The following is a 26,616-nucleotide window of genomic DNA, read 5'->3' on the forward strand; positions in this document are numbered from 1 at the left end:
CTGGGTCCTTCCTGCATCTTGAAAGCAGGCTTGTCGCCTTCCGCCGAACGTTGCTTCTTCATTCTCCCATTCGACGCTTCTTCCTCCTCGTATCGGTTGCAGAACCGAGGGTTTCTCGCAGCAAAACTTTTGAACTGCCTTCGACCTACTTCTACCTCCTCATGGGCCCATTCCGAGCGCTTGATCTCCACTTCTGTTGGGTAGACAACTGCTCCCAATTCTTAGTGCTGCACGGTACTGCGAGAGAGCTCTTTTACTTGCTCTGCTCCGTACCCTTCTCCACTCCCTTACTCCGTTTTCATTTGTGTGCTTCTCCAACACGGAGTTCATTGAATCAGCAATACTATCGCTCCCCGAGTCCGACGCATCGCTTAATTCGTATTTGTCGTCCTTGGCTTGCGACTCATTCCTCTTATCATCGTCCTTATTACAATCAGGTAATGAGTCGTTCATCTTGGTCGTACGACCACCTGCCCGACAAGGCGGGCTCAGCGGTCCAGTATTATATACGGGGAAAGAACCGTCCGCCACAGCAGCGCCCCTTACTGTGGTAAGGCCATAAATACTTCCCGAGGAGGCCCGGTATCGCGAAGGCTCCGTTCGAATACAGCCGAATTTATCCCCTGGCTGCAAATCGTCCAATAGGCACGGTCCGCATAACACCCTGGATTTGGGGGTTGGCAGTTCTTGGTCACCGACATCCCGCCACCCTCCTATGAGGCGCAACGGCGTAGATGTCAGTTCTAAACAGCTCTGCCTCATAGTCGGGCGCTATGGAGGTCGCTAAGCCCTCACCCCAACGACAAGGTGCCTACCCTAGTGAGGGGACTTGTGTGTTTGGTTTCATTGAAATAAGTTCGGTCGGCTTTTGAAATACCCGTATTATTTTTTTTAGTCCATAAATAATGTTGTCACACAAGTGCAGAAAAAAAACAAAGGATATAATGTTACATGCACCACATACATAGGTTTAATTTTTGACATATTAGTCCCTTAAAAGTGAATCGTATTCAACTGCCAATCACACTTTGTTAAATTCACTTTGTTTGTATCAAAAAAGAAATTTAAATACGTTGATTCAAACAAAAAATTTTGTTTAAAAACAAGTAAGGAAGGCTAAATTCGGGTGTAACCGAACAGTACATACTCAGCTGAGAGTTATGGAGACAAAATAAGGGAAAATCACCAAGTAGGAAAATGAACCTAGGGTAACCCTGGAATGTGTTTGTATGACATGTGTATCAAATGGAAGGTATTAACGAGTATTTTAAGAGGTAGTAGGCGATAGTTCTAAGGGTGGACGCCATTTAGGGATATCGCCATAAAGGTGGACCAGGGCTGACTCTAGAATTTGTTTTGTACGATATGGGTATCAAATGAAAGGTGTTAATGAGTATTTTAAAAGGGCGTGGGCTTAGTTCTATATGTGGACACCTTTTCGAGATATCGCCATAAAGGTGGGCCAGGGGTGACTCTAGAATTTGTTTGTACGATATGGGTATCAAATGAAAGATGTTAATGAGTATTTTAAAAGGGGGTGGGCCTTAGTTCTATAGGTGGACGCCTTTTCGAGATATCGCCATAAAGGTGGACCAGGGTTGACTCTAGAATGCGTTTGTACGATATGGGTATCAAATGAAAGGTGTTAATGAGTATTTTAAAAGGGAGTGAGCCTTAGTTCTATAGGTAGACGCCTTTTCGAGATATCGGCATTAAGGTGGACCAGGGGCGACTCTAGAATTTGTTTGTACGATATGGGTATCAAATGAAAGGTGTTAATGAGTATTTTAAAAGGGCGTGGGCCTTAGTTCTATAGGTGGACGCCTTTGGACCAGGGGTGACTCTAGAATTTGTTTGTACTATATGTGTATCAAACGAAAGGTGTTAATGAGTATTTTAAAAGGGAGTGGTGGTAGTTGTATATGTGAAGGCGTTTTCGAGATATTGACCAAAATGTGGACCAGGGTGACCCAGAACATCATCTGTCGGATACCGCTAATTTATTTATATATATCCGATTGGGAGTTTCTGAAAAATTCCGGCTGTCCCAATACTTCTTACGAGATATTGTGTTCCATTTTTTCGGAAGCCATCTCTAATTTGTTTTCCCCTAAAAATATGCGCAGCTAAAAACAAGCCACCTTGGTTCAATCTAAGACTCTCTAACTTGAGAAATAAAAGGAATAGGGCTTTTAAGAGGTTCTAGAAAAATAATTCTGAAGTCAATCGTCTTAACTTCATTCATTTAAGAAAGGAGTATGATAATCTTCATAACTTCTTATTTAGGCACTATATGTATACGGTTGAAACGAATTTAAAGTCCAATCCGAGTGGATTTTGGAAATTTATAGATTCCAGAAGGAAAACAAATGGATTACCAACGAACTTGGAATATGATGGCGCTATCTCTGACAATACTGTCGAGTCCTGCACTTGTTTGCAAAATTTTTTCAGAAAGTTTATGAGAATCATAGCATTCCTATATCGCCTACATTTCATTCCACACCTTTACCTTTTATAACCTCCTTTTCAATCGCCGAAGAGGATGTACTATCCACCATTTCATCGCTAAAGTCCAGTTCCAAACATGACTCCGAGGGATTTGGGCCTGTATTTTTCAAGCGTTGCTGCTAACTTTAGCTAATCCCATATCCCAGCTTTTCCAGGATTGTATCAATAAGGGTACTTTTCTCGAACACTGGAAGTTATGTCACATTGTTCCGGTCTTTAATTCTGGGGATTGTAATGATGTTTGTAATTATAGGTCTATCGTTATACAGGGGACACTGGCCAAATTGTTCGATTACATAATCCAATCAAAGTTATTTGACCATGTTCGGGATTTGATCTCTAAAGATTAACACGGCTTCTTTCCTGGAAGATCAACCTGTTCGAACTTGACCCTATTAACGAATTGTATAGTGGGTGCGTTCGGAAAGCAGGCACAACTTGATGTGATTTACACAGACTTTTCAAAAGCCTTCGATAAGGTATGTCATACCATACTTTTGCAAAAGTTCCGAATTTACGGAGTTAGTGGCATTCTCATTAATTTATTCGCTAGTTTTCTGTCAAACAGGAAACTATTTATTAAGTTAAGGAATACAACCTCAAGACTTTTTATCGACGCGTGGTCAGGTATACCTCAGGGTACTCACTGCGGACCACTGCTATTTCTTTTATTTATTAACGACCTACCGAATTGCTTTAAATTCGCTAAATGCCTAATGTTGGCGGATGACGTCAAACTTTTTGTACCGTTCGTGATGCAAGTGATAGTCATAAGTTACAAGTTGATCTCAATTCACTGAATCAGTGGTGCACTTTGAATTGTCTCAAACTGAACATCAATAAATGCTGTGTTGTCACCTTCTCTAGGAAGTCTAACAACATAATATTTAGTTACAATATAGACAATTGTGCTCTAACTAGAAATACCGAAATGAAAGATTTGGGTGTTATTTTCGACTCAAAGCTAACATTTTCTCAACACATTGACTTAATAGTATCAAAAGCTTTTTCTATGATAGGGTTCATAAGAAGAAATTCAATGGATTTCAGAGATCCTTGCAGATTAAAAGCTCTTTACATATCTCTTGTTCGAAGCAGACTAGAGTATTGTTCTCTAATATGGTGCCCATAATATGAAACTCACTCAAATAAAATCGAAAGAGTTCAGACAGTTTTAACGAAATTTGCTCTAAGAAAGTTACCGTGACAAGATAATCTTCCTTCTTATATTGGTAGACGGAAACTAATGGGCTTGCAGTCCCTATATGATAGAAGAATATACTTCTCAATACTTTTTATTTAATGTCATTAATAATAACATACACTGTGAGGACTTATCTAATTTGGCCAATTTATATGACCCACCTCGTAACTTAAGAAATAACACATTCCACTCTACTAATTACACCATGAACGAGCCGATTGCTAGGAGCGTTAGATTTTGCAATACCTATGCTAGCGTTATTGAGTTTAATGATAGTATAAGTATATTTAAATTAAAATTGTACACTATTTTTAATTGATTAACTGCGTACTATATCTAGTCTGTAAGAATTAAATTCTGTAGGCTGAACTTAAATAAATAAATAAATACTACGAACAGTATTCCTGCCAAGATTCCAAGGGCTTTTGATTTCGCCCTGCAGAACTTTTTCTTTTTCTTTACTTAATGTGGTAGGTGTCACACCCATTTTGCAAAGTTTTTTCTAAAGTTATATTTTGCGTCAATAAACCAATCCAATTACCAGGTTTCATCCCTTTTTTCGTATTTGGTATAGAATTATGGCATTTTTTTTCAACTTTCGATATCGAAAAAGTGGGACAAAGTGAGTTCAGATGAGTACGTGAAATGAGTTTAGTAAAGATATATATATATATCGATTTGCTCAAGTTATCGTGTTAACGGCCGAGCGGAAGGACAGACGGTCGACTGTGTATAAAAACTGGGCGTGGCTTCAACCAATTTCGCCCTTTTTCACAGAAAACAGTTATCGTCCTAGAATCTAAGCCCCTACCAAATTTCACAAGGGTTGGTAAATTTTAGTTCGACTTATGGCATTAAAAGTATCCTACACAAATTAAATGAAAAAGGGCGGAACCACGCCCATTTCGAAATTTTCTTTTATTTTTGTATTTTATTACACCATATCATGACTGGAGTCGAATGTTGACATAATTTACTTATATACCGTAAAGATATTAAATTTTTTGTTAAATTTTGACTTAAAAAAAATTCCTGAGATGAGTGCCCAGGAACCTACATACCAAATTTCCTCAAGATACCTCAAAATTTACTCAAGTTATCGTGTTAATGGACCGACGGACAGACGAACGAACGGACATGGCTCAATCAATTTTTTTTTCGATACTGATGATTTTTATACATATATGTAAGTCTATATCTATCTCGATTCTTTTACACCTGTACAACCAACCGTAAGCCAATCAAAGTTAATATACTCTGTGAGCTCTGCTCAACTGAGTATAATAAATAGTTTTTTCGGGGCCTGTCAAGAACTTTGCTGTCTTCAACTTTTAACGTAGAAAATATGTTATCTCCAAACTAAACGATCTTGAAGTCTAGGTATAAGCTGGAAGTATATATGTACATATATTCTTTTTTGATAACCAACTAAAATCATTTGGTTATTATTATCGTTATTTAGAACCAAAATACACATTTTGCTTACCACGTTGTTGTTTTTGTAGCGATAAGGACACTCCCCGAAGGCCTTGGGTAGTGTTATCGATGTTGATGGTCCTTTGCCGGATTCAGATCCGGTACGCTCCGGTACCACGCCCGGACCACATGCGGCCTTCTAGGCCACCTCGTCCTCCCACCCCATAGATCCATGAAGAGTTCGGGGACGCCAGAACCTCGGCTGTAATGCACAGGACTCGCCACGAATAGGTGAGGTTGACAATTGCGCTACACAACCCCTTTGTATCTATTTGGTATTTTAGTCGCCTCTTACGACAGGCATACCTACCGCAGGTATATTCTAACTCCCTAACCCGCTGGGGTTACCATAATGGTTACCTATAGCCACAATCAAAATATGTTTGTAACCAAAATAATTTTTAGTCATATTGGTTATCGTAACCCAAATAAAATAGTTGTGTTTACGATTGTTCTCACAACCAATATCTCAATACATCATTCCTAATGGTTAAATGAGCTCTTTATTTCCGTTCTCTTATAACTTTTTCGTCCCTGAATAAAACAGCAAAAAAACGGAAATTAAATTTTGGATGTAGGTTTTCCAAAAGGTCCGATTATAACCTTAAACATTATCCAAGTTATTTTGGGACAAAAAATCGTTGAAAGGATAATAGGGCCATACAAAATTCAACCCTCGGTAGCGGCCTCTAAATATTCTTCAAAAAATTTTAGAAAAATACTGAAATAGAGTCTCAGAATAGAGAACCAATTGAGATGGTTCCCTGCCAAAAAATCGAAAAAAAAAAAAAAAATTAAATATAAAAAATATTTTTGCACCCGTATAAGGACAACTCTATTGATTATACTTCAACCAAGATACATGGACCCGTATCATGTTACACGATCCGCGATCTAAATAAATTTTTTTAAATTACAATAGTTTAGAAATAGTGAATCGGATTATATACATATGTATAGGGGGTTTAGAATAAACCCACGACAGGTATGCCTGTCCGCAACCCAATTGTCAACCTCACCTACTCGATGCAGATCATGTTACAAATATTTATCTATCATACACATATTTAGCAGGCGGGACTCTTATAAAAGATGCGTTTTGAAATTTAAGTACGAATTCTCTTTATTCAAATATTGTCAGCTTATTTATACTAAATTATTCTAAACATATTCTTACATACATATTTACTTTAAACATACATACTTACATATCTACATAAATATGTACCTTCATATATGTGCTGATTTGTGTGTCCGTGGGAAATGCAGTATCAGCAAATTTGCCTATATGCAAAGTGGAGTTCTCACAGCAGTTTTCACATGTTTAATACCATATTTGCCAATGAAGTCTTGGAACATCTTGGATGTGAATGCCGTGCCCCGGTCGGATACAATACGCAACGGTTGTCCAAAAATTGCCATTGCATCTTCCAAAGCTTTCACTATTGGTTCGGATTTGGTATTACGCGTTGGTTTCAAAATGATGTATTTGCTGAAGATACACACGATCACCAGAACATGAAGATTGCCCCGCTTGCTCTTGGGGAACGGACCCAAATGATCGATGTGGATGCTACGGAACGGATTAGGCAAGACCTCACCAAGATGTAGTTTACCCTCCGGTTTACCTCCCTTTACCTTAAAGAGATTATTTTACACCGATCTATACCCCTTAGATCTTCAGAAAAACAATCGTAATACTTGTTCAACAAACGCTTGACCCCATCATGCTTTGCGCTTTCACATAATAACTTGAATGACGATGATGCTTCTAGCTTTAGCACACGTGTTATGCATAATATCACGACCTAATAACATTTCATATGGCATAAATCGATCCGGTGATACCAACAACAACAATTCTACTAAACTATCGTCAACCATTGCATTTACTCTTACCTTCTCCTTTGTCTCGACGACTCCACCTCCGAAACCTGTGAGCTGATGAGTTTCGTGCTCACGTTCTACTTCACTAGGAATCTCGCTCGCTGACACCAGTGAATAGTCGCTACCGGTATCTACAAATGCTGACACTACCTTGCCCCAAACCATAGCTTGTTTCATAAAAGGTGGGGGTCTTCCGCATGGTGCAACCAAACTTGCTACGGTACTCTTACCTACGTTACACGACTTTGAATCGTGCCCAATCTTATTACATTTGCTGCATCTGGGTTTACGTGATGGTTGAGGACACTTCGCTGCTAAATGTCCAGTCTCGTTGCAATTAAAATACCTAGTGGACTTTCTCACCTGTCCTGTACTTGTTTCGACTTCTTTCTGTTGATACTGTTGCTGTATGTTGAATGCTGGATTAACTCCAACGGAAGTTGCTGATAAACTTTCAATTGCTTTCAACAGATTGTTACATGTCTTAAATTTTATGGCTAAAAACGTACGCGACAAATGCGGATCGTTGAGCCCCCCAATGATATACGAATTAATTGATGCTTGGTCCATTTCTGCTCTACGACCCATATTAAGCATGGAGTAATAATAGTCTTTCATAGACTCACCTTGCTTTCTTTTGCGTCTGTCCTTTTCACGGTGTACATCCGCTACGTTGACTTCACTTGGAAAATCCATAGTCAATGCTTCAACAAAAAGTCGCCATGAACTGGAAGGGGGTGAGAATCTTAGTTTTGGCTTTGTTGCAAATAATATTTCGTCCTCTGTCCACTGATATATCGCACGCAATTTTTCAATTTTTGCGATAAACTGCTTTACTGTTAAATAACCCTTAAGTGAATACTGCTTGATCTGTAATATATGTTGCTGGTAATGTGCCATATGATACTGGAACAATGTTGCCTGTTGCTGTGTATGACGTTTCGCTACATGTTGCGCCGAAGTTTTTGGGTGCTCCGCTACTTATTTACGTTTGTTGTACTTGATTCAACTGCGCTGTTGTTATTTGACTGACCGTCTCCGCCATGCTGGTTACTATATCACGCAATTCTTTGAATTGATTGTGCCAATTCGTCTCGTTGTTTTGCAGATCCTCGACTTCGTCCTCGTCTAATTCATCTGCCTCGTAAACTTCTATCAGCTTAGAAACCTTGCGTGTCTTATTGCCAGAAACCGATAATCTTTGTTGTTGTAACAAACGATTTACCTGATCCACCTTAAGTGTTGAAAATTTAATTTTACTTGCCATTATCATGCGTTGATTCTGCACAATTGCAATTTCCTTTGCGTTTTTAATGACCGGAGCAAATGTTAAATATAACCTTACTTGTTGCTTGCTGAAATCTTTTTTTCTTCGTTACACCAATTTTTGGTCTCCGTTTTTCGCCACAATGATTCGTGCTCAAAAACTTACCAACGTTGCTCGGTTGTGTTGTCAACTCACACTTCAATTCCCAACACAAAGCATTCACATACATACATACGTATTTTTCTATATATACTTGCAATTATTTTTCCTATTGATATTTTCTATTCTACAGGTTATTAATAAAATTATTTTTCCTATTGATATTTTCTATTCTACAGGTTACTAATAAAATTATTTTCCCTATTGATATTTTCTATTCCACAGGGCCCTATATATCTACTACCTATGTATCTAGATGCAAAAAATCCTATTATGTAAATTTATGACCTCTCTAAAGGGCGAGGTTTTCCTAGATGAAAACGGTTAAACAAAGTTCTTGTATTGGTAGTCCATTTCGAGGTATAGAATAAGATAATGGTTACAGTCATCATTGGCTGAATATTGACATTGTTCTAAAAACGGGATCTCGGAGAGTATTATATACAGTAGATTGGGTAGATTCAGTTCCTGCTAGAGCAAGAAGTAGTTATATACTGATAAGTGGTTAAACCAATGGGTACAGTGGATTCAAAAATTGTTCGTATCTTTTCTTATATCTCTTTTTTTTATATATTTTCCAGCAATATTTTTATTAGATCTTATGTGTCATGCGATTTCTGGGTGGCCTTCCCAGATGGGGTCGTCCTGATATTTATCAAGAATTTCTTTGATTTTTGTCGACATTTGTCACATGCATAACTTTTGGGATTAATACAAATATTAGATCTTTGAGAACTTGGGTACCTATTTTATATTATTTAAATTTGCTTACTCGAGTATTACTATTCATTAATAATCAATTTGCCCCTAAGGACAACTGTGTTTTTATTTTCCAAGTCCTAGATTGCCGGCACTGTTCAGCCTGGTCGAATATTGTCCTAAGTCAGTAACTTCCTCAACAATCCGTTTGCTTGTATTTATTATGCTACTAATTATCTATCCTTTTGGATGAAAACGAGCGCGACATGTCTAATTGCAAATTTATTTATTTATTAAGCGCTTTATTTATAATAAGGTTCTCTTTGTGACTCTTAGTTTCTTCATTACTGTTGGTAATAGTGTTATTGGCTGGTTTTGTTTTTTAGTTTTTTTAAATTTTTGCTTCATTACTTACATATATTTGAGTTGTGCAGAGATGCATGAGTTGTGCAGAGATGCAAGGTAATGCAAATTTTTGGTTTGCTATTGAAGTTAGGCAGCGCTGATAAAGCTGTCCCAAGAAAATTTATTGTTGATTGAGGCATTTTGAAGGTTATTGCTTGGAAATGAATTTTAAATAAAAGGATTTTAAAGTTGATATTTACATTTTGCTCAAATGTATTAAAAAAATAAAATAAATGTAAGGCGCGATAACCTCCGAAGAGATCTAAGGCCGAGCTTCTCTTCCAATTTGCGTCGTGCTCCTCTTGATTTTTCCCTACAAATTGGCCGGACGGGACCTACATGTTTTATGCCGACTCCGAACGGCATCTGCAAGGCAGATGAGTTTTCACTGAGAGCTTTTCATGGCAGAAATACAATCGGAGCGCTTGCCAGACACTGCCGAGGGGCGACCCCGCTTAGAAAAATTTTCTTCTAATTGAAAAATCTTATTTCTAAAATTTTGATGTTGCTTTGCCCGGGAGTTGAACCCAGGGCATACGGTGTGATAGGCGGAGCACGTTACCATCACACCACGGAGGCCGCCAAATGTATTTGGCGTCTTAAATACGCTCTTGAATGCCTTTTAGCTGTCTAAATTTGTTTGTATATAATTTTTGAGCATCATAGCCAGGCGCGTATTCAGGGGGGGAGGTTCAATCCCCGCCCCTCCTCCACCGAAATTTCCGAAAATTAAAAAATATACGCCTGTACTAGAATAATTACTATTTTCACTTTTAAAGCCCCCGTTAAGAAAATAGCATTAATAGCAATAACGAAAATGCGAAAGAATAAAATTAAATAATATTTCACACTGAGAGAAGTTATTGGTAGTCGCTCATTTTAAAATATCGAATTTTGCATTATTTTCATCATCAGTCATCTCATTTTCGTATGTTTCACCTGAGTAAAGCCACGTCAAAACCGCCAATGTAATTTCATTGATCTCTGGGATTTCAACAAAGACTGCAAACATATGTAGGAAATGTCGATACAAAAATACTTACTTACTTAATTGGCGCTTAACCGTCTAAACGGTTATGGCCGTCCAACAAGGCGCGCCAGTCGCTCCTTCGCTCCGCCAACCGGCGCCAATTGGTCACACCAAGGGAGTTTAAATCGCAGCCGCTGCGTTTTAATTCGCTGGACTATGTTGATGTCTGCGTATAGCTCGTACAGCTCATCATTAAATCTTCTTCGGTACTCGCCATCGCCAACGCGTAGAGGTCTATAAATCTTTGGAAGAACTTTTCTCTCGAACACTCCCAAAGCCGCTTCATCTGCTGTTGTCATGGTCCATGCTTCTGCCCCATATAGCAGGACGGGTACGATAAGTGACTTGTAGAATATGATTTTCGTTCGCCGAGGGAGGACTTTACTTTTCAATTGCCTACCTAGTCCAAAGTAGCATTTATTGGCAAGATTGATTCTTCGCTGGATTTCAGTGCTGATGTTGTTGCTAGTGTTGATGCTGGTTCCCAAATAAACGAAGTCTTTTACTATTTCGAAATTATGGCTGCCAACAGTAGCGTGGTTGCCAAGGCGCTGACTCTTTGCTCGATGACAGCAGGTACTTCGTTTTGTCCTCATTCACCATCAAACCCATCTTTAGCGCTTCTTTTTCCAGTTTGGAGTAAGCAGAGCTAACAGCGCGGGTGTTTAGGCCGATGATATCAATGTCATCGGCATTTGCCAGTGATTGCACGCTTTTGTAGTATATTGTTCCAGTGCGGTTAAGTTCTGAAGCTAGTATAATTTTTTCCAGTATCAAATTAAAGAAATCGCATAATAGGGGGTCACCCTGTCTGAAACCTCGTTTAGTTTCGAACGGCTCGGAGAGGTCCTTCCCAATTCTGACTGAGCTGATGGTGTTGCTCAACGTCATTTTGCACAGCCGTATAAGTTTTGCGGGGAAACCAAATTCAGACATAGCGGCATATAGACAGCTCCTTTTCGTGCTGTCGAAGGCGGCTTTAAAGTCGACGAAGAGGTGATGTGTGTCGATTCTTTTTTCACGGGTTTTTTCCAAGATTTGGCGCATTGTGAAAATCTGGTCGATGGTAGATTTACCAGGTCTGAAGCCGCACTGATAAGGTCCAATCAGCCGGTTCACGGTGGGCTTCAATCTTTCGCACAATACACTTGAAAGGCCCTTATATGCGATATTAAGAAGGCTGATTCCACGATAGTTGGTGCATTTTGCAGTATCCCCCTTCTTGTGGACTGGGCAAAGAACACTTAGACTCCAACCGTCGGGCATGCACTCTTCCGCCCATATTTTGCTAAGAAGCTGCTGCATGCGCATTACCAACTCCTCTCCGCCGTACTTGAATAGCTCCGCAGGCAATCCATCAGCGTCCACGGCCTTGTTGTTTTTCAATCTGGTTATTGCTATTCTGACTTCGTCATAATCGGGCGGGGGACATATATTCCATCATCATCGATCGCGGGATCGGGTTCTTGATCTCTGCGCGCTGAATTGCTGCCTCCATTTAGGAGAACAGAGAAGTGTTCCCTCCATAATCTAAGCACTCTCTGGACATCAGTTACAAGGTCGCCATTTTCGTTCCTACAGGAGTTTGCCCCGGTCATAAAACCTTCCGTCTGTCGCCGTATTTTTTGGTAAAATTTTCGGGCGTTATTCCTGGTGGCTAGCAGCTCAAGCTCCTCGCACTCACGCCTCTGCTTCTGCTTTTTTCTTCTGAAAAAGGCGTCTCGCTTCCTTTTTCAACTCCTGATAGCGATCACACACTCCTCTTGTCGCGCTCGCTTTTAACGTAGCCCTGTAGGCAGCGTCTTTTCTTTCAGTTGCAACGCGGCATTCTTCATCGTACCAGTTGTTTTTTCGTGGTCGCCGGTAACCAATTTTTTCCTCGGCGGCAGTACGAAGTGCTTTGGAAATATGCTCCTGTATTCCTTCAGGATGAGTTGTGCTCTCAGAGAGCAGGTGTGAGAGTCGAGTTGCGAACTCATTGGCAGTCTGTTGTGATTGAAGCTTTTCGACGTCTAGCTTTCCTTGTGTTTTTTGTTCCTTGGTTTTAGCCGCGTTGAGGCGGGTGCGTATTTTGGCTGCAACGAGATAATGGTTCGATTCGATGTTAGGTCCTCGGATCGTGCGCACATCTAAAACACTGGAGGCATGCCGTCCGTCTATCACAACGTGATCGATCTGATTGCGAGTATTTCGATCAGGAGACAGCCATGTAGCTTCATGTATCTTTTTATGCATGAACCTCGTGCTGGATATGACCATGTTTCGAGCACCGGCAAAGTCAATCAGCCTCAGTCCGTTAGGAGAAGTTTCATTGTGTAGGCTGAACTTTCCGACTGTAGGGCCAAAAACACCTTCTTTGCCCACCCTGGCGTTAAAGTCACCAAGCACGACTTTTATATCGTGACGAGGGCAGCGCTCGTATGTGCGTTCTAATTGTTCATAAAAGGTGTCTTTCACCTCATCGTCTTTCTCCTCTGTCGGCGCATGGGCGCAGATGAATGATATATTAAAAAAATTTTGCTTTTATTCGCATAGCGGCGAGACGTTTGTCCACAGGTGTGAACGCCAGAACTTGGCGACAAAGTCTCTCTCCCACCACGAATCCGACGCCGAAACTGCGCTTATTCGTATGGCCACTCCAATATATGTCAGAATTTTTGATCTTCTTTCTTTCTTCCTTGCTTCGTCCAACGCATTTCTTGGATGACGGTGATGTCAGATTTTGCTGTGACGAGGACATCAACCAGCCGGGCATCTGCACCAATCCCATTCAGGAAGCGGAAGTTCCAGAAGCATGCCCTCAATTCATTGTCCTTCAAACATTTGCCATGGTCGTCATCAATAGAGAGCGTATGTATCCGAGGCTTGTTGTTATATTTCATTGGAGTATGGTTTTACGTGGCGGGTCCCAAGCCCAGCGCACAACCCGCTCAGCGGGGGTGAATATATTACTTGGCACGTTTATATAGCGAGCCGCTTGCTCCAAGACAGACGCCCGCTTGCAGCCGCACCTAGAGGTGTACAGACGCTGTCGATGAGATCTCCCCCGGCTAGCCCTTAAACCGATTATGTCAGAGTGGCCTAGCCAAGCTTTCGCCTTCTCGCATTAGCTCACCGCTAAACGGATGTTTAGCGGCTACCCAGAGGATACTTGGCCGCAAGCGACCGGCAGTAGTGAGCTGCTTGAACCGCATGCAAAAGAATCGCTCTGGCCATTCCTACGTGAATGGCGGTCAGAAGCTTTCCCCACTTTCGTGGACTTCTACACACGGCCCCACCCTCCACGATACACAAATACACTTGAGGGATTTTTCGAGATTCCGCTTTGTTTGCAAGATACAATGCTTAAAAAAAAATAAGGAATATTTTACTGAAAACTTAATAACTCACATGCTTTTTGCAATAAATCTATAAAACCCCCCCCCCCCGAAATTTTTTTCTGGCACCGCGCCTGATCATAGCTATTGCGATGATCAATAGTATGAATACGCATAAAACAACTAACCAAACGTCGGGGATGTTTTGAATGTTGTTGGTTTCTTCTTCAACTGGTGGCTCACATTTAATTATTCGGTTCTCTGATGCCTTGTTTTCCGAATTTCCTGAGTTTTCGTTTCCTATCTCATAACCAGCTATGACTATCGTAATGTCGGTTGCAAATTTTTTTTTCACCAAGACATATTGAAAAATAAAAATTTTCTTTAAGAACATTCCTGTTTTGTAAAAAGGACTAAGAATATGAAAAAGGACTAATTTAGACTTTAATAAAATTATTGGTTTTGTTCTTTATTCTAGGTATTCCAACTTACTTAAAATTTTATTTTATAACTTTCTTGTTTGTAAAAATTTTTCTTTTTAAAAATATTTTTTTTTTTTAATATCATAATTTATTTTTTCTTACTTAATAAACTTTACAGAATATTGGAATTTGAAATTTTATTTTCTACTATTTTCATTTATATGCTATTTTTATTTTTATTTCATTTTCTATGCCACTTTGGGCTTCATATATTTTCTATTTTTCTTCATATTCATTTATCTGCCTTTATTTTTGTAGTTTTATTAATACACTTCTAGGATTTTTCTCCTATCGTTTTTTCTTCTATGAGTAGTTTAACATTATCTTCCCATTTGTCTATTGGGGATAAGAAAAATTTATAAAGCCTTATCTAAACCGTCGGTGCGACTTGCATATCGCTTTTTCAGGAATTTATTATGGGTTGAATAAAGCTTCAGAAACAAATTAATGCAACTAACTACACAGATGATTAGAAGCATGACCTTAATGGTATCTAGTGCCTGAGTATGGTTTATTACTTGGACTGAGTTTACAACGTTTGCCGTTGGTCTCTCTATTTTTGATTCCTGGCCTCCCATCGCAAAAAATATGATAACAATTTTTTTTGTCTTTATTTTTTATTTATGCATTGTTGTCATTATATTATTCAGTTCTTCCTATATATTTGACTTCGAATCTATATAACTCTTCAGCTTTTGTTGCTATTGGGTTCCATATTGGTGGTTCCCTAGGCCTATCAATATGTTTCCACCATTTTTTCAGCCATACTAATGTTTTTTCATCATCGTCGATTTCAATTTCATTTTTAAGGTCCTCAAGTGGGCCTTTTATATAAGTCCTCGCCTTCCTAACTCTTTCCATGTTATTTAAAATCAATATTTTTACAATTTTTTTTAATATATGTATTATAAAGCAAAAATATAAAATTTTTGCTCGTCAATAGGCAGCCGTTAGGTTGCCCTAATATTTTTATGGTCATCTTACTCAAAAATAATGCCTAAATTGTTGTGTAAACAGCCAACAATTTCAATGCCTAACGGGTAAACCACTTAATGTGCTACCCTGTGACTAAACGAGTCTAATGGTGATTTCTTTTTGCATGGGGTTACATCTTACCCACCCAAACACAACCTCATTGAAATTGCATTTTCGAAAAATTGTGGGCGTGGCAAGGTATCGAAATATCCGAAAATATTAGAAAAATGGCGATAATAGGTACTTTTAAAGTGTGATTACTACCGAATGGCTTTACCGATTTCAAAGATCTTCATACCATTAGAAAGGTATTGAAATAAGCTTTCAAAAAAATACACTGTAAAATTTTTTTAGTACACTGAAAAAAATTTTTTTTTTTAAATAAAATTTAAAACTGAAAAAACACTTCAAAGATCAAGCGATTTTGAAAAATAAAATTTTATTTTAGAAAGGTCTATTTAATATATATAACATATCTGAAAACTAAAATGGGGGGTTTTTTTTTTAATTTATTTAAGTAAATGCATCTCTTGGTTACTTTCTGATATTTTGATATCACGCGTAAACTAACCAACCGATTACAAAAATGTTTATACACTTAGAAAGGTATTAAAATCACCTTTTGAAAAAATACACTGTAAAAAATTTTTATTCCAGTGGGGTGCACCCCAGCTAACATCAAAACAACGGCTCGACTACTTCACGTACAAGGAAAAGGTCGGCGGCTCAATGTACTTGAGAACATGGAGATATACAAGTTAAAAACATTTGACGGCAGGATAATAAACGAACAAACGAACACTATCTCTGACGAAATATTTGAACCATTAAAACTAGTTTACAAAAAACAGCACAAGCCAGAAGGTACAGCAACCAAACACGTAACAAGGAACAAGCAAAAACGAAAAATTTATCAAACGGCAAAAATCACCGATTTCTACCTACCTCAACCTACCTCAACCTACCGCTTAGCTAACAAGCGGTATGTCTAGATACCTACAAAAACAACCCTTGGAAAAGGTAACAATTCGGACGTATCAATACCGCGCACACACACACGCATATTAACGTTACCTACCACGGACACATAGATTGACATTACCTGCCACAGCACCCATGGACTATAAAAAACAACATAACGGATAGACATAGACGAGAACGAAACTAGGCATTGATATGGAATCAACTAATAAATACAGATGTGTGCAGCTATCAAGAAAATGTTCCTCTCAACTTCGAAACATTAGCTTAAACGAAGCACGACATTCATCGTTGCCGTATTTGCGAAAGTTGTCGCTTTAAACTTAAGGATGCTATCAAGATTGCTGATAATCAGCGTTCTACTGAAACGGAAAGTGAAAAGGCACAAGAAATCTTGACTAGCGGTGAATTGTATCAAGAATATAAGGAAGTTCCAACATGCAGCAGCTATACTAAATCACTCGAACGCAACGAACTCGTCGACAATATAAATTAGCATGTTATTCCTCATCTTGGAAGCCATCCATCGCCAATGAAGCGAAAATATTTAGAAAGGGATTCATACTGCAAAAAAAAAAAACACAGCAAATTGCGCAAAGTATTTCGGATTCACTTGGAGGTGGTTCACTGTCAACTTTATCAGAAGACCTAAAGAAGATCAAAGCTTACTACGAACAAATTTTGGAGAACATGAAATATCAAATCGAAAACTGCTCAAATAATTTGGATAAGCAAAAAATATTATCTCTATTACCAAACACCATGACATCTAAGGAAATTAAAGACATTTTTGGGCATGATTTATCTTACGAATTGATAAAAATTAGCAAAGATATACAAAAAAATAAAACAAAGTTTTCGGTTTTAGTTTACCTGAACAAACTAGTAAGTAAGCAAATATTCCGAAAGTCAGCAGTATGAGCTGCGCAAAGTTGTATATTAAATCTAAAGAAATAAAAATAAAAAAATAACTTTATCAAGTGTATGTATATTTATTGTACGTGTCTGAAAAATTTGATAATACGATTCTTGTTCGAATCTATTAGAATACTTAGTCATAGTATCTGTATCTGTATAACTTCCAAAGTATAGCTAGGTACCATTTTTGTCACACAATAATAGCAAAATAAAAAAAAGTTAACAAGAGATGGTTTTACTTATAAATTTTTTTAAAAGAAAAAAAAACACCATTCTAGTTTTATATTAAATCGACCTTTCTAAAAAAATTTTTTTTTAAATCGCTTGGTCTTTGAAGTGTTTTCTCAGTTTGAAAAAAAAATGTAGAAAAAAATTAAAAAAAATTTTTTTTCAGTGTAATATAGAATCTTTACAGTATATGTTTTCAAAGGTGATTTTAATACCTTTCTAACGGTATAAAATTTTCCAAAATGGTTGATTAATTTACGCGTGATATCCAAATATGAGAAAATAGTAAAAAAATTAAAAAAAAACCCCCCATTTTAGTTTTCAGGTATGTTATATATATTAAATAGACCTTTCTAAAATAAAATTTTATTTTTCAAAATCGCTTGTGTTTTTCAGTTTTAAATTTTATAAAAAAAAAAAAATTTTTTTTCAGTGTACTAAAAATGTTTACAGTGTATTTTTTTGAAAGCTTCTTTCAATACCTTTCTAATGGTATGAAGATCTTTGAAATCGGTAAAGCCATTCCGTAGTAATCACACTTTAAAAGTACCTATTATCGTCATTTTTCTAATATTTTCGGATATTTCGATACCTTGCCACGCCCACAATTTTTCGAAAATGCAATTTCTAAAAATGAGGTTGTGTTTGGGTGGGTAAGATGTAACCCCATGCAAAATTTCATCAAATTCTGAGGGGGTCGGGTTCAAAATGTACGTTTTTTTCAGCGTTTGATATGAAATTCATCATATGAAGGTACATATTTGTGTCGATTTGTATGTAGATATGTAAGTATGTATGTTTAAAGTAAATATGTATGTAAGATTATGTTTAGAAAAATTTAGTATAAATAAGCTGACAATATTTGAATAAAGAGAATTCGTACTTAAACTTCAAAACGCACCTTTTATATGGCGATCCTGCCTTTGATTCTGCTGGCTGATTATTCAGCTTAAGTTCATTTCGGGCAAGGATACTACTGGCTGATTATTCAGCCTAAGCCTCATAAGGATGCGAATTTACCAAACACAATAGTTTTTCTAAATTTACTCACTTTACTAAATTATTCATGAATTAAAGTAAACGGAACAGTGCGAGCAGCAGGAGGCGGAAAGGAAGAAAGTGAAAGGCAGGGCGGAGAACAACCAGAGGCCCCAGCTATATTCCAGCCAAAGGCATTATCTACATAACAACATATAACGTTTGAATTGGCATAAAAAAGGAGTCACAGCAAAGGAAGTTGGTGCTAAACACAAATCTACATCCTTAGCCAGCCAGAAATGTCCAATGGTGATGAGGTGCTAGATAATTGGGAAGAAATGAATGAAGTCGGTTAGAGCATAAAAAGGATGGAATAAACAACATGACTGGCAGCATAATGCACGCAGAGGAGAAGTGGAATAACATTTTGATCCTATCACATCCGGGCTTTTATGGAAAGAGCTCTAATTTTCCCGACAGGCGGGCTATAATTTTCAAATAGCAGCAACAAAAAAAGTCACACTACACTCTGGCAAAGCCAAGTTCCTCATGGAACTAGGGCGTGGGGGGTGGATTTCCTAGAAGGTTCAATGTGGTCCCGAGATGGTCGGGCTAGTACTTTAATGGTTTTTGTTACCGAAACGTACCGGATCTATATCTAGCAAATGACCATCAACATCGTTAGCCCTCCCCAAAACCTGCGGGGAATGTCCTTATCGCTACAAAAACATGCCTAGAAACAGATTATAAGAAAATAAAAATGTCGGCATAAGCCGTTTTTGTATATGCCAGCATATTTTAAAAATAAAATGTTACGTAAATCTTTTATAGCTCTCTCGAGATATTTTCTTGGCTTCTTGAGCTTAATGACGGTTCGATCGATATATTGGAGGGAGGGAAAATTGTTTGGTATGTTTCATATGCATATAAGTCGGAGAGATCGAAAAATCGTATATCGGGCAGTGCAGTGGGTGATGATTCTAAGAAGAGATTAACAACAAAACTGGAAATCAACAAAGATGACATACAAGCAGTATTACCAATGGCAAAGGTATTTAAAATGTATTAGTATATAAAAAAACCCACCAACACAGCATTTAGGTGATTGTATTTCGATTTTTTTCCCATCTCAGTTGAATTTGATTGCTTTTTGTGACTAAATACTGAGTTATAATACAACTAAACAAAATCGATAATAAAACAAGTTTGCTTTGGAAGATCAGTCCATGACGCAATAAAACCAGACAGGTAGAGTCAATATTACAAAATGGAGTCGCATTTGACAAAGCTCGCCCTCATAAATTTAAGTGTTGCTTCTGACCTTTTTTTTAACTTTAAAGACAATTATAATACCTATTTTTTAAAAATCCATATTATCTTATGTTGCAAAAATAATAATTAGCATTTTCCAGTTTTTTTTCTTTTTTTTTTTTGTAAAGTGTTGAAAATAATTTCGTTTTGGCTGTCATTTGTTACATTGACAATGAAATCCGAAACACAAAGCAAAACAGACTAGATTTTTCACTCCATTAAGCATTTAATGAAGCAATAATGAGATAATTAAGAATTGTTTTTTGTGTGGAAGATTGAGTTCAATAAGGGTTTCAATGTAGAACACTTGACTAATTATTTCCTTAAGCCGCTGTGGGAAATTAGCATAACACAAGTAAATAATAATTGCTATACAATCCTTATACATATATTATTTTTATTTTAAGATAAACTGAAAAGAAAGAAACATTTACTGATATATAACGATAGTACCATTTCGAAAAACGCAACGATATCATCGCCAGCTAATTTCGTAATGTTTTTTTTTCAGAGGTTTAATCGAGATTGGAACCAAGAATAACTCGGCGACTCCTGTAGCCGTCACTATCGCAATTTGCCAGTAAATGTTTTTTCTTTCTAACTTTTCCATAAATAACAAAAAACAATAATAATTGCATATTTTTTTATTAACCCTAGTTAAGCTCATGAGTTCTTAGGCCCAATTGCAGAGCGGTAAGTTATCCTTTTAACTCGGAGTTAACCTAACATGAGGAGTTAAACTCAGACATTTTTGACAAATTTTATAAATTAACTCTGCGATAAAAAGATAGCTTTCCGTTCTGCATGTGGACCCCGAAAATTAACTAAATTTGAAGACATCATTAATCATACAAAAATCTAATTTTTTTAATATATATATATTTTTCTTTAGAATTTGGAAGTAATAAATACAGCCGTACTTACTGGACGTCAAGTTGCTCAGGCCATGAAAGTTTTCATTGTTTCACAAGCCGGTAAAGTTGCCGATGTTACATTACAAAGTTCCTGCTACGCTGAAGACGAAAGTGTAATAAAGGTATTTTGGATATGTTGCGTTATTTGCATATGTGCATTTAGTCCGTACTATTGTCTATCGGACCTGATGATTTTTATGACGAGTCGCTTTGATGCGAGCTTTGACTCAAAAAATTTTGCGAGGAAAAAATTGGTGAAAAAGTTAATAACAATATCTTAACTAAAACCCTATTCAATTTAAATTGTTTTCTTTATGATTATTATTATTTGGATCAATGTATGTATGTAAAAAATTGCTTGTAAAATTATGAGTGACCAAAAATTTTTATAATAATAATAAACGGGTTCACCTCCAAAGTCCGCCCAACTGACTGACACGAGGGGCTGTCATTTTTGTTTGTCGAGTCGTTGAAAAGCAGGGAGTTGTTAAACGTCGAGATCTAATAATGATTAGCTAGGGAGGGAAAAACTCCTCCAATTCTTTACTCCTAGGAAGAACAATAATTGGGGAATATGAAATTCGAAGTCAGCTGTTTTTCCAAATGCCATTTGTTGCGCATCTCTATTTTTTTTAAGAAATTTAAAAGTTTAATGATTGTGGCGAAATTGGTTAAAACGGAGAAATATGCAGCCCAATTTTAAATATTCCCTCGGAATTATGTTCTCGCGGATTTTTCTTTTATTCCCGCGGAAAAATTCCTCCAATTCTTTTCTCCTAGGGAGAACAAAATTGCGGAATATGATTTTCGAAGTCAGCTGATTTGCCAATTGAAATTCTGTTACTCATTTGTATTTTTGTTTAACAAATTGAAAAGTTTAGTTTTTGTTGCGAATTTGTTTAAAATTGAGAAATAAAATATAAACAAAGCACAGTATTGCATTTCATATGGTAGGTATTGACTGAAATGAGTAACGAATTGGTGGCATAGCACTCCGCTGGAGTGGCCTGCTGCCATTCAGCAAAACAATATTCGTCATATACCAAATTCAAGCCTTCTTAAAAAATATTTGCGCAATTTCTGGATGACTGCATCAAATTTGCTAAGAACTCTTCTTATTTGCTTATTTATGTATATATTTTTGGACTGTAACAAAGAGTTTTGTGGTAGAATGATAGTGTATTTTAGCACAAATGTGTACAAATTACAGTAAACTGCATTCCCTTTAATTCAACATGTGAAAAAACTCCTAAAAAATGGCAGAGAAATCTCCCTTTCACTCACATTCATAATACTTACTTTTCTCCATTAACCGGTTTTCCCTTTTTCGAACATTGTTCAGAATAAGGGGGAAGGGAGTTGTGAAAAAATTCACAAGGATTTTTTATTTAGAATACGAGGAATGGGAGAATGGAAAAAACTCGCAAGGAATTTTTGTTTAGAGTTGGGCTGATAAACTATGCACAGTTTTGCATTTCATATGGTATTGGGCGAAACGAGTAATAAATTGGTGTCACAGGAAAATCAACAGGTTGCGCGATAATACAAATCCGCTGTGGTTGGCTTCTTTCATTCAGTAAAGCATTTTCCTGTAGGCGGTGCCGAGCTGGTATTTTTTTGTCATACGCCAAAATCCATTTAAGCCTTATTTATCCTCTTTGAAAAATCCCAATACAATACCTGCATGCATTGCATCAAAGAGCATACTGTTGCTTATTCGTATACTTTTCGCTCCTTTTCGCTAAAAAAAAAGAGTATTAAAATATTTTGCTGCTTTCCCTTCAGTTTAACAAGCGGAAAAATTCTCTAAAAATGATTTGGAAGTGTACATTGCCAATTTGCCACTTTCGTTCTTTTCGTAAAATGTCTGCTGGCCTCTAGCTCTTTTTACCATGTTGTTGTTGGTTTTGGTGTATCAGTGCCCCATCCAATAGGTGCGACCACTTACAAAGTGACATCAATATCCTCTAACGGCAGTCCAAGGAAACTTGCAGTTTCATCAGGGGTGGACCGTAGTGAGAGGGGTGTTGGAAGCGTTGGTTCCACATTGCAATTAAAGTGATGGTTGGTGTCATATGAGGACACATTGCAAGCAGGATATACGTTATGTATGTCGGGGTTGATTCTGGATAGGTAAGACTTTGGTCTGATCCAAGAGTTTAGCGTCTCCCTAGGGAGATTGCTTTTCTCTTCTGCGAGTTCAGGGTATTTATCTGTACGAACGGAGTTCGCCGGGAAATTTCCTGGCACAGAGGTCCAACGCCTTTTTGTGGATATCACTAAGAACCTGCTGTGTTTTTCTTCTACATACGACTATGTTTTCAGGGGCCGTATTTTCCCATAATGCTTGCGGGGATGACTTCTAAAGCCCCTGGGGGTGGGGCCTCTTCAATTTGAAGTCTGTTGGGATGCCCAGGCTTCTGGGTATTCAACAAATACTGTTTGTTTAGCATTTCATTTCTCTCCCTAATAGGGAGTACTATCGCCTGATTGTGTAGGTGGTGTTCTAGGGCCATCAGAAGACAGCCCGTACCGATTCTGAGAGTAGCCGTTTACCATGTCATTGATGGTAGCGTCTATTAGTTTCGATGTAGAATGCGTTATTCTTCATTTCAGGTGTATCTTCAAGGTGGCTTAAATCCACTAGATTGATTTGTGGATGTGCAGAGTGAAATTTTAAGTCCACATAAGTCGCAAAAATGTGGCCACCAGGTATGGTGGTAACGTCCTCCATGTACCACACCGAAGGTCCTGGGCTCACGGCAAATTAACATCAAAATTTAGAAAAAGTTATTCAACTAGAAAAAAGTTTTAGTAGGGTCGCCTCTCAGCAGAGGTTTGACAAACACTTCGTGTGTAGTTCTGCCAGCTTTGAGCTTCTCAGCAATTAAATAAGGAGCACTACGCCAATTGCAATAGATGCTTGGCCTTAATCTCATCGGAGCTAAATCGCGCCAAGTGTTTATGTATATTGTATTTCTTGTTGCAAGAGTGTCTCTTTGTCATTCTCAAGTTTGGAAATGTTTCATTGCCATTCAGGAAGGGCTGTTTAGAGCTATTCTTTTTGACAACGTTGAAGCTGCTCACCACCTCCAGGCGCTTGCGTCCATGTATCCTTTGTGAAGTAAGTGATTACTTATATGGCGATGCATTAAAGTGCGAAGGCCTCAAACAAGCAAAACTATTTATTTATTTGTTTAATACAGGTAAAATATAAATATGCAAGTCATCTCTCTTTCCCTTTCTACGTATGTCCTCTCCTTTCCGTTTTCCTTTGCCTCACCGCAACCCTCTTCCCTTCTTCTCCAATGCAAAAAAAATTGACGAAATTGGTCTGTTTACGCTTGATGCTAAGATCAAGGAAAACAGGGATTCATTTTTATATATATGGATTACGTCGTCTATAGCATCCCTCAAATGGCGGTGTAGTGAACTTTTGGTAGATTTCACTGAAATGTGGTTTTATGTTACAATCGCATCTCTTCAAGTCATAGCCCTTTAAACATCTGGCATCGTGAATGTTGAAGAAGGTTATATGTATATGTGAAGCTATCTTATCCTACGTTTATATACGGTCCCGGTTAATCTAACATATGTAGATAGCCGATTAGCCTTTCCACATTAAAACAAGATACCGATAGAGGGAATTGCGTCAGTACAATCAAAACATAGTACAATTGCAGAATAAATAGGCTTTTTGACCATTATTTACTTAGTGCAAAGCTAAATTAAAACTCCACTATTTCGGCTCAACGTTTCGCTAAGCACCTTAGCTTCTTCAGGAGCGAAACTGAATTTATTTAGTAATTTTTACCACAAACAAGTAATTTTATCACAACAACAATGTACATAAAAGAAAGTTATCAAAAGAAATTTCGGTTAGAATTAAGCAAACAGATTGTTTAGTAAAAAACTTACATATATAAATGTATGTATTCCTAGATTACATTAGGCGTCACAAATTGCACAATTTTAGAATAAACTAGCTAAGTTATGCATGAAAATTAAAAGTATAAAAATGGTACTAGTAATATGTAGTACACTTGTCATTAAACTGGACTTTGATCATCAAACATAATTGGTATGTTTTGTTTACATATGTACGTATGTATGGAAGGGTGTTTTCAGTGAATGCCTAAGAATGTGAAAATGTAAACAAAAACTTTATAAACATAAAAGATGTGTGGCGGAGATGTCAGCTGTGTCTTCCTTTCTATTACCAGTTCTCTCTCTATTTTGCATAATTCTTAAGCACGGTTGCCACTTTGGGTCCATTTGAACCAAAAATGGTCGCTTCCGACCCCATTTGGTCCACTGGTCCATTTTCTTTAAATTTGGTCCTTTTTAGACAGTTGCAATGATTTTTAGTACTTTTCTTTCTTTTTCGCTCAGGTAAAAATTCACAATATTGCCCAAAAAATTTGCAGCACATTCGTTAACCTACATATAATTTTGAATTTACTTGAATAGATTTCTCACCACAAAAAATTGCTCAGTCAATAAAAATGTACGAGAACAGTGACATTTCACCTAGGAAATAATTTAGGCGAGGCAATCAAAAGAAAAGTGTTGACAAACACACTGTCGTTAATTGTTGATGAAACAGCCGACTTATGAAAAAAACTTTTGTTTAATATTTATAATAATAATGACTAGATATCTCCATCAGTTATTAAACACTTACTAAAAGATTTTTGTAACTAGTAGAGCTAAAAGTATGTATTTCAAATGCACTTGCGCCTCTAAGAAATTTTACAAGGCTTGCAACAGATGAAGCGTGGATTTTAATGAATTGAAAACTAAGTAAAAGAATCAAACTAATTTATTTTGTATTAAGTGTACCTGCCACTTACTTAATTCAAGCCTACCGAGAGATATTGAGAGTTTGTGAAGGCACGTCGATATTTAAATCTTTTTCACCCAGCACTCAATCAATCAAAACTCACACTTACTGAATCTAGGCTATGATATAAAAAGTAAGCATCTATAGAAATAGAACTAACAAAATTGCTTAGTTTCATTTATGCTCTACTGAGTTTTCCACATAGTTCGACCAGAATGCAAATTTTTGAACCCTTCCTTACTAAAACTTAACTGCGCTATATATTTTATTTCATTGCAACCAACAACATAATGCTGGAACTAAAAGCTTTGTGAGCAAATTTAGGTTCACAACGTTAGGTTGGTGAACGACATACACCTATTCTAGAAATGTGAAAATATAATACCACGAACTGCATTTTATTTTTGTTTGTTCCTTGAATTTAAGCAAAGTATTTATTATGTGCAGTAAAATTTTATATAGGAAACCATGGAAATATCCTAAAGTTTTGTATTTGACAACATATACAACCTCCTTATATACCAATAAAATAAAACAAAAAATTTTCCCACTTTTCCTTGTCCAATATTCTCGCTTTACGTAGTTCAACAAAGTGTCCGCTTTCCGTTGTGTGTTGCGATGGAGCTGTATTATTTTTCTTTTTATTTACATATATCCGACTCATGTTCTTTGAGTCGAATACCCAAGGTGCGCTTTGTTGTACCTATATATATTTTATTACATTTTTCGTTTCCGGTTCCTTCATATGGTATTTCATATACTATATTGTTGTGTTGTGAAAGGGGGATAGGGCTTTTTGTTTTAGTGAAAATACTTTGTAGAGTTCGATTTAATTTATAAGCCAAGCATGTGTTATTTTTGTTGTATGGTATATCAGAGCCGAAGTTCTCTGTTAATTTTGGTATGCAAGTCACACTGAAGAACTTCTTCGTTTGGCTTGCAGTGTTTTTTGTTGAGAATCTGCTACTTTTGTTTTCTATTTGTGCTATCTTCTGCTGTATAAGATTTTGTATAAGGGTATGTGGTAATTA

General features: G+C 37.2%; 1 protein-coding gene across 10 annotated transcripts in view; it reads left to right on the forward strand.

Moving 5' to 3' along the window:
* dtn (transmembrane protein 132C dtn) overlaps positions 1–26,616 on the forward strand; it is a 597,671-nt gene that overhangs the window by 283,578 nt on the left and 287,477 nt on the right. For all 10 annotated transcript variants that reach the window (XM_067782100.1, XM_067782098.1, XM_067782099.1 and 7 more), the window contains exons 5-6: positions 19,349–19,568; positions 20,721–20,864. In XM_067782100.1, the coding sequence (XP_067638201.1) occupies positions 19,349–19,568; positions 20,721–20,864 (364 nt within the window). The remainder of the gene's footprint in view (positions 1–19,348; positions 19,569–20,720; positions 20,865–26,616) is intronic.

Source organism: Eurosta solidaginis, chromosome 4 (assembly GCF_040869045.1).
Source record: "Eurosta solidaginis isolate ZX-2024a chromosome 4, ASM4086904v1, whole genome shotgun sequence".
In the NCBI taxonomy this organism is placed as follows: Eukaryota; Metazoa; Arthropoda; class Insecta; order Diptera; family Tephritidae; genus Eurosta; species Eurosta solidaginis.